The sequence below is a fragment of the Larus michahellis genome, chromosome 2, assembly GCF_964199755.1.
Source record: "Larus michahellis chromosome 2, bLarMic1.1, whole genome shotgun sequence".
NCBI classification, from domain to species: Eukaryota; Metazoa; Chordata; class Aves; order Charadriiformes; family Laridae; genus Larus; species Larus michahellis.
Window position 1 is genome coordinate 146,124,742 of NC_133897.1, and position 18,844 is coordinate 146,143,585.

At 38.3% G+C, this 18,844-nt stretch overlaps 1 protein-coding gene across 1 annotated transcript in view; it reads right to left on the minus strand.

Moving 5' to 3' along the window:
- RGS22 (regulator of G protein signaling 22) overlaps positions 1-18,844 on the minus strand; it is a 64,507-nt gene that overhangs the window by 4,233 nt on the left and 41,430 nt on the right. The window contains exons 16-23 of the mRNA XM_074573559.1: positions 15,630-15,722; positions 14,941-15,107; positions 11,656-11,818; positions 10,888-11,046; positions 9,033-9,095; positions 6,855-7,016; positions 3,695-3,874; positions 1,991-2,152 (exon numbers count right to left, since the gene is read on the minus strand). Coding sequence (XP_074429660.1) covers positions 1,991-2,152; positions 3,695-3,874; positions 6,855-7,016; positions 9,033-9,095; positions 10,888-11,046; positions 11,656-11,818; positions 14,941-15,107; positions 15,630-15,722 — 1,149 coding nt within the window. The remainder of the gene's footprint in view (positions 1-1,990; positions 2,153-3,694; positions 3,875-6,854; positions 7,017-9,032; positions 9,096-10,887; positions 11,047-11,655; positions 11,819-14,940; positions 15,108-15,629; positions 15,723-18,844) is intronic.

An 18,844-nucleotide genomic window follows, 5' to 3' on the forward strand; every position in this document is an offset into this window, starting at 1 on the left:
TATTGAGATAGTCAAATAATACCAAGTCATGCATCATGGTCCAGTGAAAACCTCCTTGTCTGCCCGTTTTTTCCATCGTACTACATAAAAGTCCAACTCTTATCCAGTCGGTTCAAAATGTGAGGTGAGCCCAGGTAGATTGGGCACCCCAGGGACAAATTTGTGAGAAGGGAAAAAGTAAATTCCTCCCCCAAGACCATGATTGTTCCATTTGACATAAATCCAAAATGGCAACTGATTTGTTGGGGAAAAGAAAAAAAATATATATAAGAAAAAAATATCATTTCTAACTCTTGCCAGAGTTTTCTCTCCTTCAACAAGAGCCTGGTGGGGCAGAGGAGCATAGACATTATTTTAAATGCCAAGAAATCATCACCTTCTACAAGCTGCCAAGTGAACCTGCTATCGCTTATGTTGGATGAATCTTATCAGTATCCTTCAGGGATACCGAATAATTTGAATAGTTATGTTGTCACTGAGGCGACAGAAGTCTCAGTCAAGAGAACAGGGAATGGCAAATTCTTTAAACAATAATAGAGGGATAAAAGGGTTTCAAAAACTTATCTGTTCCACCTATTCTTTCAAGAGATTTTAAAAGGTAACTGGTTTACTGATAGGTTTTTGTGAGAATAGTCTGCAAAGTGTTTACCGAACTGCATTCTCTGCCTGTCACTTTCTAAAATTTCTTACCCTATTTCCCAGCTTAGAAGGGTAATTCACCTTTCCCATTTGTTCCCCATAAAAGCTAGGCTTTTGCCCTCCTGGCCAAGATTTGCTCTTTACTTCCTTGATCTTAATCAGAAATCTTATAGACAGGCAACAAACAGATGGAAAAAATAAGTCTGTGAAAACGCAAAAGTGCATTACTTTGAAATATTGCATTCTTGCACTATAAGTATTGCCAATGGCTTTGCCAGACATATCTATATGAAGGCAACGTGCTTTGGAGAAAGGAACATGAGTTCTTGGATTTTAGACCTCACTTGACACTGGTGTGTGGCCTTCACACATGCTTCACTGGTCCTCAGTTTTCATGTGTCTAAAAGAGGATAACAATGTGTACATGTTCTTAGAGGCATATATGTCTTTATCTGTCCAGGTACTCATGTGGTTCTCATCACGGGTAACATCTCAACACATGTGTACGTGGTATTTAAAATATGTGAAGGCCTTTTAATGCTACTTATGATAGTTTGCAAGTCCAATAATTTCTCTGCCCTTAAAGGAATGTTCTCTCCTCAAAGCTAGCCAAACAATTACATTTCGTAAAAAATAAACTTTTGCAAAGCCTATAATCAATAGAAAAAAAAAAAAGCCATTATATTTTAATAATAAAATTCTAAGAAAAACAATTTTACAAGCAAGCATTCCACTGTAGAGGTCACAGTTCTGTTAATGCACTGAAACCGTCTGGAAACTCATTGTGAACAGTCTAACGATTTCACGGTCAAAGCTGAGAAACATTCAAGAAAAGACAAAGACTATAGAAAGCAATTAGCACATAAATATTTTTTTAAAATAATGTGGAGAATTTTCAAATGCTCCTTCTGAAAAATAGGTATGAAATCTGGTTTAGTTTGTTTTTCTTTCAATAGTGACCCAGGACTGTAAATTCTAAAAGAGGACAGTACATAATGAAAGTGCAAACAAGTCTGCAATTACCCATTCTACACATGGACCATACAAAGATTTATTTCTTTTTTAATTCAGTCCTCTTTTTCACTCTTCTCTAGGCACAAATGATGACTAAAATACATTTTTCCCTTTGCTTAATGAAAGAGGAGTATTCCATTGACTCATCTGCTTCAAGTTAAACATACGTATATGCATTGGCAGGGTTGGGAACTAATCGTCCTACGACCGAGTCGCATGTAAAGCTTGAATTCTAACAAAAAGATTTCGGTAGCTTTGGATCAGGCTGAGAAAGGGATGTTTGAATTCATGTATGTTTGCTCATGACAGAGTTTTTATGCAGTTTGTCAGCTGTCACCTGAAACTTTGTGAGCCTTACCTCTGCTGTTCTGCCTGCCTTCTTTTGCATCTTTTTTCCCTTTTTTCTCTCCAAGGCAAGTAGAATTTTGTCACTAGCCAAATTGCTTCGAAACTTACAAAATTTTGGCCAAAATTTAAACAGAAGAGCAAAAATAGTCATCTGCACAGAAAGAAAAGTAAGTCAATCTCGACCATATTAAGAAAACAGAGTTTACTGTAAAATAAAAGGTAGTTTACCGTGAGAATGAAATAACTATTTCTTTTTGAATACACAGCCTTGTTCCTCCCACGTACTGTGTCCTGACATTTCAGCCCAGCTTTGCTCGGCACATGCTTTTCATCAGTGTGTTTATTACTGGTGAGAAATCTTCCTAAAACACAGTTAAAAGGCACTTTCTTTTTTTATATTTCCCTAAACAATTGTTTGCATTAATGAAAACATCCATCATTTTTTACAAGTATTCCTGATAAAATATACACCAGTAGAATTGCTTTTGCACCACTGTTCTGCTCAAGTATTTCAAATATTCAGTTCATTAGGGAGAGGGGCTTTTTTTCCCCTCCTTAAGAGAAAGGAAATACTTTTTTTGCCTCTGGAAAGGCTCTTAAACCACATTACAGATCTATGAGCAAATCTTGGATAATTTTTAAATGATATAATCTCTCACAGGGTCTTTTTTGAACTAGAATAAGAAAAACAATTTTAGAAAAGCAAACAGAGGGGCTCAGTGAATTCTGTTGCTGCACGTACTAAGGCTCACATTTTTCGATTTAGATGTTTAATTCTCATTGAGAAACTTGGCTTCAAAGGAGGCGAGCATGCTTAGCACCTCACTGCTTCTGGCTCAACAGACCTGAAAGTGACACGTGAGTCACTGTCGTGTTCCAGTCACAGCTTTTTGGCCAAGTTCTTCCCTTGGTTTTGTGCCACATTTCTGGAGTTCACTGGTTTTTACAGAGGCTGAAATGAGACTTCATGTTTCTCTTAGGACCTATATGAACACTTTTCTCTGACAAAACCATTCATCTTTTGTGATCTGAACACTTTACAGACTCACAGTTGATGTTTAAAGGTGTTGGTGGCAATTTTATAGGAAAAGAAGATAAACTAGTTTTCTTGGGTTTAGAAGATAAGTCAGAGAAGACAGTGTGAGGAATAAAAAACAGTAAGTCTGTAGTAAAGGTTCACAAATTGCTGTTCAGTCTGATGACTACAAAGGTGAGGGAGAAAATTGCCTACAACCACTTAGTACATATTTTCTGTAATAAAGAAGGGAAAGACATTCGGTAAGTTAAGCTGTCTTTGTGCTTTACTCATGTGCATTTTTTTCATGAACCACAAAACCTACAAACTTTCTAACTATGAATTACTTCTCTGACATTAGCCAAGTGGTAAAGAACAAGCAATTAAAAACATAGAATTCATTTCTACTGCCAGAATTCCTAACACAGACCTAGATAACACCTTTCCAGGATCAGCTAGCTGTCAGACATTGTCCAGTTTATTGAGCAGTAAATATCTGAAGCCTCCCTGTCATCTCCACCGTACAATCTTCATTGAAATGCATGACTACAGTGTTCTCCTTCATGCCCAGGCTTATGTATGGAGTCCAAATTCTCACATAAGCAACAAAGACTCTCCTTAAAATCAAGTACAGAGACTCTAGTCAGATCTGTTACAGAGATTCTCCCAAATTCTTACCTGTGCTTCTCTAAAAATGTAGGGTCCTAGTTCTTTCCTGTGCTCCAGAATCTTCTTTGCTTGTTCAGTTGGGATGTCAATCTGCAAAGCTGGGGGTACAGCGGAATTAATAAAGCAGTCGATAATAGCTGTGATCTTTTTCTGGACTGTGGCATCATCACAATGAGAATGGCACAAGTCCTGAAAGATGAAAAAGAGCATTTTCAGTCAATGGAGAGAGAGAGATGCAGACCCTTTACTGGGGCCCAGTGATCAAAGAGTAATAGTCATACAAAAATAATTATACAATAGATTTCTTCAGTATGCAGGATAAAATTCTTACAGCAAATGTGCACAGTCAAAGACATAGTTAAGACATGGGTAGGACTTCTTGTTTGCAAATGCAGATATACAGCGATCATTGCTTTGAGGTGATAATTTCTGCCTGCACGTTCTGATGGAGTAGGATAGTTTTTGTCCTGCATTCAGTCTAAGTACATTACTGGCAAATAGGAGGCATTTCTGACAAGAGAAACACACCTACAGGTGTGAAATACACTGATTTTCACAATGAGCCTGCTATGACTTGCATAGCCATGGTAACTAAAACACAAAGAAATGCTCTAAGTACTCCAAGAAAAGAGGGGAATTATTTAGGAGGTACAAGGTGTTATAACCAGGAATGTTGGCACAAGAGGGGACAATTTCAGCTACCATCTTTTTAGCTATTCATCTATTTGTAGCTTTTTAGCTACAATCTTCTATTCATTGAAATCTAGTCTCCCCATTCATTAAGATTTTCTAGTTTCCCAAAAGCTCAGTGTTTGAAATAACTCCGTGCAGAACAAAATACAAAACAAACCTGAACTTACAAGGGTGAGATCTCAAGGAAACGTTGGGGGTTTTCTACTTTTTTTAATGTGATCCCATTGTTCTTGTAAAACCTGTTATTACTTTGTTTTCACAGTCTGGCAATGCTACTATTGGACTTTGACAAGAAGGAAAAATAATTCGAAGAACTTTCTTCAAACACTTTGAAACGACAAACTTTCCATCTATCCATAAACATCAAGAATTTTTTATAACACTAAGAGATTATCACATACATCTACTAAAGACACAATGAGGACTCTGGAGGATTTTCAGGAAGAATGTGCTCTAAATGAAGAATTTGCATTTAGTTTTGATATAGGAGGCTAGATATTTACTTTGCAAAGAAATTAAAAACAGGGCTTTTAACCAGAAATGTGGTACGTGAAAGAGCTGGCTTGTTTTATTATGAATACTTTTTAGTTTCATGAAGGAAAAAAAGAATGATAACAGCTACAATGAGGAAAGTACGGCAATACAAAAACTTATTCAATATATCCTAAGAATATATTATGGCTTCCTTCGCTCATCTAGCATAGAAGAAAAGGCAGAGAGCTTAAATGGGGGAAGACAAACAAGCCATATGATATCAAGAGGGATGAGACATGAGCATAGAGGAACAGATGGAAATGATCCACAGAGTTATATTTCTTCATATTTGTTTTAAAAAAAATAATTTGTTTTTTGATTGTCCCAAGATGTGCCGTCAGCCTGATGGGTTACGAGGAGCAATGCAGTCATTGACTCGTAAGGGGATTTCTGTCTAAACTGATGGCATGATAGGGCTCAGACAATACAAGTATGCACTGTGCAAAGCGCTGCCCACGTCTTTGGCAATATTCTTCCAGTTCAGCCTGGCCCCAACACTCCTACTACTCCAGCCCTTTGCTTCTATAAAGAGCAACAACTGACAACTATGACAAATCACGTGCATGTAGAAATACGGTCAGATTGTACTTTTTCTTGATAAGAAGACAAATAAAATTAACATACATGAAGGAGAGCGGGTGGGGCGTAAAACAATGAAGGTATTTTTCAGAGACCAGATCCACAAAGAAAACAGTCTAAACTACACTCCACATTAATTTTCAGAAAGTTTTAATTTCCTCCACAATGTAGCAATGAAGAGTCACAAATCTGAAAAAGCATCAAATATTTTGAGAAGGATTTATGTCAGAGAACGTCAGGTGCCTTCATGTCAAGTTTCTAGTCTAGGATAGTCACTCTATAACCAAGAGAGAGACAGCAGCAGCCCCAGAGAGCATTTCAGCCGATGATTCCTCGCTTGGCGATCAGAGACTGTGAGGAAGAGAAATTGCCCCCTGGGAACAGAGAGGCTTCAGCTACTAAAGCAGACCCCAGATTCAAATGTGTAAAATTAAACAGTGAAAATACACCCGCATGCCTGCAGCAGGATCTCCAAGTGCCACTGCACCATCAACTGTGTTTACCTCCTAATTTCTGAGCATGTTAGCTAACCTCGTGCTCCCTGCCTGCCATGTGCTCACAGGCTATGTTCAGGAGCCCAATCTCCAGGCTCCGGACTCCGGTAGCACTTTTGCATCAGCAATGTCCCAGAGGCAAAAGGAACAAGTGAAAGATCTGTGGTGCTCCTGCATTCAGTCCAGGGTGCTACCGGGAGGCTGCAGTGTGATTTAAAGCCTCACTCCATAGTTCTCCCATTGTGTTTCATTCCACACAGCAGCAATTTCATGAAGGGAAAAAATTCTCCTAATTGGGAGAGAGGCAATCCCTGCTGAACTTCCCCATCACCTTTCACCTTGGCCACATCCTCAGCTGCAGTCAAATGTGGCTGTAGAGAGTGCAAGGGAGCTGGGAGCTGCATTGTACATATAAGCTTTTGGGGTAAATGTTATCTTTACATCTGTACATTTGATTGAATTTAAAAGTTTTCTCTGATTTTTGAGGGATTACCAAATTCAGCAATAATCCCATTATTTAACAGTATGTAACTATAAAAACAGAATGAACATTTTAATGCTTGCATGTTTCCTACTGCTCAACAGATGTATACCAAAATCTGGGAATTAGCAAATTAGTAGAGTCCTTTAGAGACTCGGAAGAATGTTACAGTTTGAAGCATATAGAAATATAGGGATAATACATTCAAGTCATTAAAAATAGCTACCCTTAAGAAGTGAGGATTTTTATCGAAGAAAAAACAGTTTAAAAAGTGAAAGAGGTTTTACCATGAACAAGAAAATGCCTAGTGATATTCTTGTTAAAATTCTCCTAATATGCAGAAATGGATGCATTTGCTTATTCGCCTTGCTCCATTTTACCACCGTACCTTATACTTCTGTACCTCTTGCCAAAAGAGCACTCCATTCTCCAGTAGGTCTCCTTTCAGTGACACAAAACGCTGAAACTGATTTGCTGTCACTGGATTCAACAGCGCTTTGCGGAAAGCAATTATTTCACTAGATGAAGAAACACACTTATTGTCCACATGCTGTCAAAAGAAGAAATAAATGCACCAAATAAACGTTGTTTCAAAAAGCAATAACAAAGGCATTAGTTAGCGTAAACTGTCTGATTCTTATCTTTGCACTGACCCTAACTTTCAGTAGTTTATGAGTTTATGACATGGATACAATAGAATGTGGCAAGGTTTCATTTCTTTCTTTCTTTCTTTTTCTTTTTTTTTTTTTTTTTCCAGTTTGGTTTGGGCAACATTTTTTGGAAGACGTGAAGGGAGAGGAAATGACTGACAATGATTTAGACCATATGACTACATACTATAAAGTATGGAAACAGCTATTGTTATTGATTATGGCAACAGGCTACTTTTCTAGAGAACAGTTTGAGTTTTGTGCAAACAAACAACAAAGAAAAAGGAACAGACAAACCACATAGCTTAGAGTTGTAAAATGCTTCTGACAGGGATCTCACCAACAAAATGAGCTTTGAAATGTGTTGCCATGATCACCAACAGAAGCTGGAGCATTTGCTCTCTGTGGAATAAAGCTACCGATAGTAAAATAGAATTTAAAGTCATCGAGACATTTTGGAAATCCTCATGCTGCGAAGCACAGAGCGGTAGGCAGCCAGGAAAGGGTGGAGAAAGAAAGATGGCTTATGCAGGGACGGTTTGTTTGAAATGAAGTTCAGGCTGGCCTGCCTTCCTGAACAAACAGTTCTTGTGCTGTCACTGAGGAACAAGCCAAACAACCCCCTGCTTTGTTATCAGATGGATGAATGAAAACTATCTTCTGACAGTGGTATAAAATTCTTGAAGTCCTGGAGGGATGGAGTGCTGTTCAATGGTCAGCATGGGACAGAAACATTTTTAGTTGCTGTGGTCAGTCCTGGAAATCTAACTTGATTCTAAGCTGAAAGTCTTTCTGCAGCTTCTCTTAAAAACAGGGGTTATGCTTAGTGTCCTGCCACAGAGCCTGCCAGGGATGAGAGCCTACCCTTGAGAGGGGGTGGGTGGTGGCTGTCCAAAGCGTCCTTTGGTTAAAAGAAAGTTGGGTCAACTTAGTGGCACCTTCCCAGCCCTCCTCCAATTCTCCAAACATGTTCTATCCCCTGTGACCAGGATTTAGGCAACTTCTGGGAAAAATTATTTCCTGGGCATATTTGTGAAGGGAAGAACAAAACATTGCTCCCATCCCTATACTAACATATGAGCACTACTTATTTTATGGGTCAACAACTTTGAAGCAGAAACATGGAAAATAACCATCTTCCTGACAAACAGACAAAGGGAAGACTCAGTTAACAGAACCCACATGCACTTTGGATCTCTTTTGAGCTAATGGTTTGCGTGGATAATTGGTGACCAGGTCGCCAGTTTGATTTCAACAGACAATAAAAGTTCAACTGAATAAATGTACACAACTTGTATGTTGGCAATCACAAAGAGTTCACTGCTCTTCAAGAGGAAAAAAATGGCAAACATCTGATGAAATGTATTATTACAAAGGTTTAAGATGTTTAAAACTGATATTATCTCAGTGCTGTAAGATTAAAATACAATTCTAAATGAAACAGATACTGTGAGATATGATTAAACCTGCCCACTCCACTGCATACTTCACATTCTCTTTTGTGTCTGCACGTAATCCACTCGCAATAATAAATAAACTACCAGATGCTGGAATGAACAGCTTGTCCCAATAAGTCCACTGCATGAAAAATGCAGATGAATGTGAATTAAAGGGACGATACCAGCTTGAGGAGGGTTAAGAGTGCTCCAAAGCCCAGGACAAGAGGCATGTTTTTTTCAAATATGACCTCTCCAGCCAGGAAGGGAGAGAAATTTACCGTGAACATCCAGCAGGGAGCTAAATTCACCAGTAATGTGAGTAATCAGTCCACTGTAGCCAATACAATCATGCCCGCTTTTGACAGCATTACATTTGGGCCTCACACTGTCAGCAGGGAAATTGTGAAAGACGTGCAAGGTCCAAACAGAAAAGACAGTAAAACTGCAGATACGAGAGACACAGTAAACTTCACTTGCCTTCCACATCCTAGTTGTCTTCTCCTGTTTTGGGCGTGGAAGATCTTCAGTTATGTCCCTTATCTATGGTTGAACAAAGGATTATAACTGTATTTTTAAATCTTCTTGTTTCATGTTCAGCCCTTTAATGATTGAAACCACAGTGGCAGAATGGCTGATATATTGTCATTTGGATCTTTAAATCTGAAACTTGCTGTGGACCCACACTGAACGCCATCCCTTGTTCAGCTGTAAATGAGCATGTGCTCATTAAGACTGGGGAGTTAGAGAAAACTAACTCTTCCACTGGTTTACCTTACCCATAATGTTCTGAGTGACCACTTATGTTGGGAACAGATATAGGGCTATAGCTTTTTTTTGTATGAAATGTTTTTAGTTCCTTTGGACAGCTGTATCAGAAACACAGGCTTGATCCTGAAGCTTCTTTGTAGCAAAAATACACCTCAAATCAAGGGCAGATTTTCTGAATAAGGACTACGTAGCATGCCCACAGTGTTTGGTCACTGTGAAATATGAAGCCAAGTAGAGAATGTCATCTGGTTTCGTTTCTTGTAAAATACATTCTTCAAAGGACCTTTTCATCCTCTGAATTTGCAGTAAGAAATAGAAAAGAGCAGTCAGACATAAATGGAGTTAGGAAAAGACTAAAAGCTCATTAGAAGTATGTATTTCCTGTAAACTGTTTATTAGAGTTGAATACAGCATTTTCCAATCTGCATGGGCTACTCTCCCTGCCAGCACAGTGCAGCAGGTGCAAGAAGAGGCATGAGCTGGCTTCCAGACCTGGAAGCAACTTAGCCTCATCACATGGTTTTGTGCCACAGCTCGTAAATGAAACAGAGTTCAGGTAAAAAAGGGCAGAGGGTTACGAAATTTTATTTTACCATAATCATCATTAAAATTACAATTTGCCTTATCAGAACCTACAGTTTTCAGATTGATCAGTGCTCTTAATCAATGAAAAGAATCCAGTTCAAATGCAGTTCTGACAACCTTCTTGATGTTAAAAAGATCATTGAAAACAAGTTTTAGGAATCAATGCAGTCTGCCTGTGTGTCTGCTTGGTAGAACTGTGAAGTTCCCTTCTGCTATGACATTCGCATTTCAGAGCTTTTGTGGAAGTGCAAAAAACCAAGTCTTTTTGCATCTGTCACCAACAAGATGATCTCCCTACACAGATCCCAGCCACACAGGCACCCTTATAAAAGGCATGTGTTAGCTCTGTCCGTTCTCCAGTCTTTCTAATTAGCCAGCAGGAGGTGAAAGACTTCTCATTCCCAATTTTCTGGCAACTTTCTGAAGTAACCAATTGGAAACAAGGCTTGTAGCAGTTAACCTCCCCACTCAGCAGAATTTCACAAGTTCTGGAGTAATTTCTGCAGGCACTGCAGCTCCAGATGGGAGAATATGGACAGTGTAAGAGAGAGAGAGAATACAGCATGGGAAGCCCACTCATTTGCTTGTGTTTGTGTCTCCTTGGGCAAATCCTTTACACAAAGCAGCATTTCTTCCATTTGCAGGTGTATGGCTAGGGTAGAATGGCATATGGAGAGTGCAGCACTACAGCAAAGATTAGCTTACTGACCTGGCAGCCTGGCTGGCAGCAGAGCTAACGCCAGCTCCTTCAGATTTAGGGTCTAACAATAATACTGTCAGCCAGACTAAGCCTTCAGAGGAACTGCCTTCACAATTATCAAGCTAAATGCTTCAACCTGTACATGCTAGAGCATCTCTTTCAATGTAAACTGAATGTGAATTGTGGGATTCTTTTCCTCTGAAGCATTTTATCCTAATGGTAAATTATGAGCCAAACAAAAAACAATGCCTGGATGTGTTGCTGTTGTTAAAAAATTACCTTTGCTTGTCCCTCCACCCCGTAGTGCTCATCTGCCAGGAACAACGGCAGCCATTGTTTTTCTAATCTCTTCTGGACGCATTGCTGAATTTCTAGCAGAACCGCTGCTGAAAGTCGATCATGAAGGATTTGTCCCCATCCTCCACCTGAATGCATTAGCTAAGCAATCCAAATACAATAACACATGACATAAACTTTTGTGTATACCAAAAGTCCTTTATCTCTCTACATCCTTGATTTAGCAAAGCGTGAGCTTAACTGTAAGCAAAGCATTTAATGCATGCTTACCCAAGGCTCACATGTACTTTTCATAAAAGGGTACAGATTACATTTGTCCCTACCTATAATAGGATACAGACTCTGGCAAATAATACCCCAGCTTGACCGAGTAAATTTCCTAAGTATCAAGATATATCAGAGTACCACAGCTCAGACTCGCTGTCTGTGGCTTTACTGACATACTAAAATAGAAAGCTGAACAAGTCGCTCTGCCTGATTTTCACACTTTTTCTGAGATGTGTTGTGCATGGTCTGGCGGTGGCCTCAGATCAGGGTTTGAGGGAGATGTTCTGTAAGCATGGGGGAGGAAGAGTCTGAACAAGAAGGAGGGGATCCCCACAACCAGAATAGATAGAGGTTTCTGGGCAAAAATATAGGTAAGATTTGAGGAGATAGCAGGGGGAAAAGCTGGAGTAAAGCTGCTTATGGACTTTTATCTCAGTCACATTCAGCGTGATTGTTCTTTATGAACAGTTTTGTAACTGGTACCTGTTCTTGTTGTTCTCTGGTAGCTGGGCTGTTGGGTCCAAAGAAGTATTTTTTGTTTAAGTACTTGTTTTTAATGTCCTTAGATTTTTCCTCCCTTTCTTCTTTATCCTTGTGGTGCATCTTTCTGAACTGTTCGATATCTAGCCAGCACATGAGATCCATGCTACAAACAAATTTAAACAGAATGTTATTACAATGTTGAGTTAATTTCATCAACATTCTAAGGAGTTATTAGTTTAACCACAAGCCACCAAAGTGTTCAAGTCCTAAATACCAGGTCAGATTGGACTGAAATTTTATGTCATTTTTTCTTTGCTAGTACCATCTGGTGAGACCATGGCACTTACCAAACAGGCAGATCAAACACATATCTTCAGGATCTAATTTAGGGTCCCTTCTGGGGTACCCTGGAAGGAGTAACCTCCTCAATGTGCAGCTGCTAAATCCAACAGGGACTGTGAACCAGAGCCATAGTGCAGAGCTCGCAGAGGGAATGAAAAATGAAACAGATGAGAATTTGAAGCAGTACAGAGGCTGTGAGCCACCAAGAGACAAGTCGACACCCCCTGTTCTGCCTCCTCGTTGTATTGCCTGAGAAAGGAGCAGGGATGACAGCTGGGAACATCAGCCCCAGAAATCACCCCCTTCCTACCCTGTGTGAAGTGCTAGAGCTTAAGTCAGTCTGCAGTCAATCAGACAAAAACAATTTATGATAAATTTTGTTTCTGGGGCTTTTTGTGGGCTGCCTTTTCATAAATTACTGATTCTACTACTTATTTCATTATTCATAGTAGGTGACAAATAATCTCCATATGCAATTCTTGATCTATATATTGTTCATAATCATTTGAGTGTATGCTTTCAATTTAAGTTTTCTTTAATGGAACATTATCGGGTTTGTGCTTTAAACCAGAGGACAGAATAAGTGACATATCTACAATTTCAGTTTAATTCATATGACTGTTTTCTGATAGTATCTTATTAGCTGGAGTTCTGTGAGCAGTTTAACAATGACATTAACTGTATTTGCAGCAGGAAATATGAAACATTAAATTCAGACAAATCTATTTCACTTTTCCATTCAGTTAATAACTGGCTTTTTCAAAGCGTTAGTCTATGTGTAAAACTTTCAAAAGCTTCTGACTGATTTAAGAACAGATGTCCCTCTTTCTAAAATCTTTTGAGACCCTTACAGACCTAAGTTCTATTGAGACTGAAGTTCTTTCATTTGCTAGTTCATCACGACATGAATAAGTTCACCCAAATGCAAGCGATCCAAGTTAACTGTGGTTAATGGAGTTACTCCTTGGTATCTGCCTATGACAACTGATCAAATATGTCTCCATCTTATATAAAAAGCAAAATATATAATCTTAAAGTGTGTTAGCTTAAACCATTTGCAGTGGTGGCTTATCCTAGCACACTCTTCTTTTTCATTTCAACGGATCAGGAGTATGTGCATAGTCAGTCTGGCAAGACTAACGAGTGGTAACCCATTAACCCAAAGTAACACAAATTGTCCTGCAATTGTGTGAATATATACTATATATTTAACAAAATATTAATTAATGGAATTTTGTTTAGTTTCTTACCAGAATTTCTGCCGAGGTACTCAGCAGTCTGTCCTTCCTGAAACTTGGATCATTTGCAATTGGACAATAACGGAACCATAAATTTTGATGAAGAGGCAAATGACATATTTGTTGGTTTTTGATGAAGTTTTCCAGACTGCATTAGTTCTAGGATCCCTGCAGCTTATAGGACCATTAAGCATTTTTATTTATCATGCCAGCTGGACTTCAGAGTTACTAGGTCTGGACCCAGCTCTGTTTTCTGAGACTTATTTAAATGTTTTTCTTCATTATGAATTTTTACAAAAGAAAATTTCTCCATTTCGCCTGGCTCTATCACTTAAGATGGGACTTGTCTGTGATTAACAGAGAGGCAGCAAGTCCCAGAGGCAATTCAGCGTACCTCTCCAGGACCCCATCCAAGCCAGTGACCTGTTCTCTGACAATTCCTACCATTTCCCCAGATAGAGAGGAACTCTACACCAGTGGTCTCCAACGTGGGGTGTGAGCACCCCAGGGTTTGTGCGAGACAATTCATTGGGGGCAGGAAGAAAATATTAGAACTTCAGTAGCACAAGCATATAATTTATAAAAAAATAAATATACATATATTGAGGGTGCATGCTCAAAAATTTTTTACCGAGGGGGTACATTATCAAAAAAGTTTGGAGACCACTGGTCTAGACAACTAACTCAGAAGTCACTTGACCATAGGCACCCACAGCATAAGAATCTCCATCTGAACTCATTACCTACGGTTTTTTTGTAGTCAGTGAACAGAAATAGCCATCTTTAGGAATGATCCATCCACACTGGTTTTAGATGTTACGTTCAGAATTAGAAGAATTGTGTCCAGAAGTGTGTATTTCTCTCTCTGACTACAAAGGGAACCTGTGATGATAACCAGGCATTGAGTCTTGGCCAGAAAAATCCTGTGCTAGGTGTCCATCTCTGGACACTTTTGAAAAAGCTGACCAATATCCAATCTAAAATGATAGCAGTGCCTGACTAGAAGCAATAGGCAATATGCAAAGCATCAGCTCATGGGAACCCAGTTTAAAGGAAGTGATAATTTAAGGACTTGATAACAGTTACTTTAAAAGTATATTTGCCTCTTCCAAAAACACAATAGAAATTAGTGTGGGGCTTGGGGGGGGGGGGCGGGGTGTGGGGGAAAGTGGCAAACTCACATTTACTTCTGCTAGAGCTTCTGTTTAGATTTTCATTTTTAAACAAATGGGCTTACTTTTTCAAAAACCCTGCATAAACTGTATTACTGTGAGCTGGTACTTAATTCTGTTCAGATCAGTGCAAATGCAAAACTGTGGTTATTCTCACACTGTGAGAATAACGTGGCTGAATTCTATTTGTACATTTTTATAACTTCCAGCTTTAATTTTTAAAATGTACTAAATTGAATCTGTACTAAAAAAAAGAAACTTTTACTCATTATAGGCTAAGTGCTCTACTCAGGGGTTTGCCACTAATCAAAGCAGAAAATGAAAGCAGAAATGTAATACCATCATGTTATAACAAGAGAATTTTTACCCCAAAATTTTAAGACAATTCAGTTTTCTGACCAATGTGCCTGTGTATTTCATAAATATATAAACACATTTTTTAAAAAGACTAAAATCTGTGAACACTGAGATAGCCAGCAGAGATTTATTCTGAACTTATAAATGGGTAAAATAATAATAACAAAGAAACATACCCAGCAGAATGCTCATTAAGAAAAGCCCAGAACTGTTCTAACTTCTCTGTGTTGTGGATCAGGTCAGACAGATTAGGACCTGCCAATTCTTTGGGAACTTGACGCGAGTGCTGCTCCTCTTTGAGAGAATCAGGGCAGGGTGACAGGCCCGTGTCAGCAACAGTACTCTGAGGGAAGAAATTATTTGACTTGCAGAACTACTTTTTTCATGTCTGTATTTTGCTTAGTCTAATAATCCTTGCATTAGATAAATTCTGTCTCTATATAACACTTTTTTGATCGCTAAGAAAATATATTGAGTTAAGTCTCCAGCTCTTAATCACCTTTATTTTTATGTTTGCTTTAAACATACCAGTGTGCGCAGGTTCCATGATCAAATAAACCAATATATACCTGTAATTTACTTGAAATTGAGGTATTCTCTCCAGATTAAGAGCCCAAAATACATTTAGTGGGAACTATCTCATTGACTCCAATCATACAGTGGTCTGATGTTGAGGTAAATGACAGAAGACCTGTATTTGTAATTAACACAATGGCTGTCAATCATTCCTCAAAATGAATGTCAGAAATCGAACTACTTGCTTCTCCAAACTGGTGTGTAGTCAGTCTTTCATTGCTGATACTCAAAGTGTTAACCCTCTCTGATAGAAAAAGAGTTTGTTTTTGTTAGTAGGTACTTGTCTTACCTCATCCTTCTTGGAACCACTCTCTTGATGCAAAGCCTGGAGCTTTCTAAAGTACACGGAGTCCAGCTGTCGAGTTTCTTCCACCAACTCCACCTAATAAAAATAATATCTTATGTCATCCCTACAGTACACATTATAGAAAGATGGAGAACTGGACAGGCACCTCGCCAGTGACAGTGGATAGGAAAGAATACATTTGCCAGTAATAAGACTGATCTTTAGAAGACACTAAAAGTCACATCCTTGTGACAAAAAATTCAATTAAAAGCTCTGGTAGAACAAAATTTTCAGATCTGTGTAGGATCACATGGAGATTTCTACAGAACACCACTAAATAACCTAACTGTATCTTTAAGAAAAGAACTTTGTATTTAAAAAATTGCTAAATTATATTGTGTATATAATATAGTGTGTATATTGTGTCAGACTTACCTGATTGCCTAAAGCAGCAAATTGTATGTCAAAGCGTCACTGAGAAGCAGAAAAACAGCTCTTAAAGCTGTGACTCTCAGTGTCAAAAGAGAGAGTGCCACAGATTTCCAGAAACGGAAATTTAACACAAGAAAGATGCCATAACATCTAAACAATAAAGGTGAAAACTTTCAGGCTTTCAGTCTTGTCCCCTTCCTTAGTTTTATACCAGGTAATGCCTTAAAATAATAAATTCTGCACAATTAGAACTCATAAAGTATTGGTATTTTTTAACTTAATTAGAAGCCTTATGTATATAACTAGAGCAGTTCTCCTTGTTATGTGCAGGCGATCGGTAACTGCATAAGGAATAGTTTGGTGACCCTCTTGGCTGACTAAAACATTCAAATGCAGGGTTTAGGATATTTAGCAAAATTGAGCCAATGCTTGTACTGATTAACACACCCGTTACAAAGATTAGAAAGCTGTGGTCTTATTGTACCAGAGTTTGTGTGCAAGAAAGAGGAGAGTTTTTAGGGTAATATTCATCACGCTTTTGTCTAAATGTGAATACCACACTAATCAGCGTGTTATCTGAATGCCTTCAGGCTCAGCGTAACTCTATTCCACTGTTATAGAGTGCTTTTGGGTACTTTTTCCTTTAAAAGAAAACGTAGTTTAAAAGTAAATAGGAAAATAATTCAGAACATTTTTCATAAAGTTTAAACAGAAAGCAGATAGAGGCAGGATGAGAGTCAACAACAAAAAGGAACTCTCCTGTTTTCATGTTTCGTTTAAAGATAAAAATGTAGATACATACTGACCATGTCCCAAATAAACAATTTTGGACTCACCTAATTCTTGATAAAATATCTTGTTTTCGTTATGGGCCAAATATATCCTGCTGTATGGTGGAACAAAGGGGAAAAGTAGAGCCAGGGACTGAACAAAATACAAAGCAGACCTTGTCTTTGTGCTGGGAAGGAGTGTGCCTAAGCATCAGCCTGCGCCTAATACAAAGAGACTCTAGTGCCTCCTAGAACAGGTTAGTTTATGTCTGTGTATTATAACTCCTCACGAGTGCATGTATTGTGCACTCAAAAGGATTCAGTTCTGGTTTTTCGTGCTCTGATTAAGATGTTTGTGTTATTAGGCACTGAGAAGTCTGCACGTAACTACGCTTGCAAAGAAAAGCATCATCTAAACCGAAAGGGCAATAGATTATGCCTCAGTTAACTCAAGGAGGTATAAAAGGGACACACACAGTAACTTAAAGCAAAACTATATTTTCAGTTCTTACTTTGGAGGAATTCTTCCATCACTAGAAGCAATGAAAACACTGTATTCAGGGAGCATTCAAAAGCAGAGTCCTTTTTATAGAAAAATGATGTATAATACTCGGCTGAGTCAATGACTTGTCTCAGTGAGGGCTGTCTATAGATACAAGACAACTAGTATCGATAATACACGTGGAAAATACACATTTATGAAAGACTGTACAATTAGTTTGATAGAAGGTAAATAAAATTTTAGATTAATGAAAACATCGATCAGTTACATGGCGTTTTGCAGCTCATAAATAATTATAGCTGAAATAGCTTAGAAAAAATAATTTAAATGAAAGCTTAGAAAAGATACTGAAAAGTGAAGAGAATATCTTGCAGATGTGTTTGGATTAGTATATTTCATTTCAGTAAGTTTTTTTCAATGTTCAAACTTTCAAAGTTTCTTAAGGAAAGTAAGTTATCAGAGGATGAGAAGGAAGGTCCCCTTGTGAATTAATTAGAAGGTAGAAAATAAGAAATAAAGAAATAAATAACTTTCATTATGGGGTGGGGTTCCTATTGGAGTCTCAGAGGGATCTGCGCTGAGGTTGTTTTTTTAAACATTCAGAAATTATCTGGAAAAGGAGGTGAGAGAGGAGACAACAAAGTTTGCAAAAGGATTCCACAGAGCAAAAAATTAAATTGACTATGAAAAGCTGCAGGATTTCAGGACACTTTACCATCTGCATGATAAAAGGGCAGCTGAATTCAATGACAATAAACATTAAGTCATTCCAGTGAGCTCCAAATTAGGGCTTTCCATTAGTTGTTATTACTTAGTAAAGAGATCTTGGAATCATTGCAATGGCTATTAGCTTACATTTTGCACATCCACTCAAAGTTCACCAGGAGTCAAAAGGCAATTAGAATCATAGGAACAATTAGAAAAGGAGCAAAGAGCAGAACAGAGAACATGATTCTGCCACTGAATAATCTTTAGTGCATCCAGATCTTGAGTACTGCTTGCATCTCGTTAAAAGAATATGAAATAACAGATACAGATGGGGTCATAAGTGTAACAAAGGTATGGAACGCCTTTTCTAAGAGGAGAGGTCAAATAGCCTAGGATTCTTGAGTTTCAAGGAGATATAATTGAAGTGGGATACAACAGAAACATGTAAAAGCTTAACAACATCAAGAATATGACAAGATAACAATTGTTCACTGTTCCTCATGACATACAAAACTAGGGCACCAGGTGAAATTTTCAGGGAGGGGTTTGCAAACAAACCAAGATAAGCATATTTTTCTCCTATTGCATGATTAAACCGTGGAACCCTCTACTGCAGTGAGGCTGAAGATATAAAATGACTCAAGACATGTTTACATAAACCCATGGGGAAAAAAAACCTCATCAAAGACCCTTAAACACAAAAACATGGATGAGACCTCTGCTTCATGAACCTCCTCAGTTGCAAAGTGCTGTAGCTGGCAGTACTGCTGTATGGTTTTTCTCTATTCTCGTACTCTGTTCTTAAG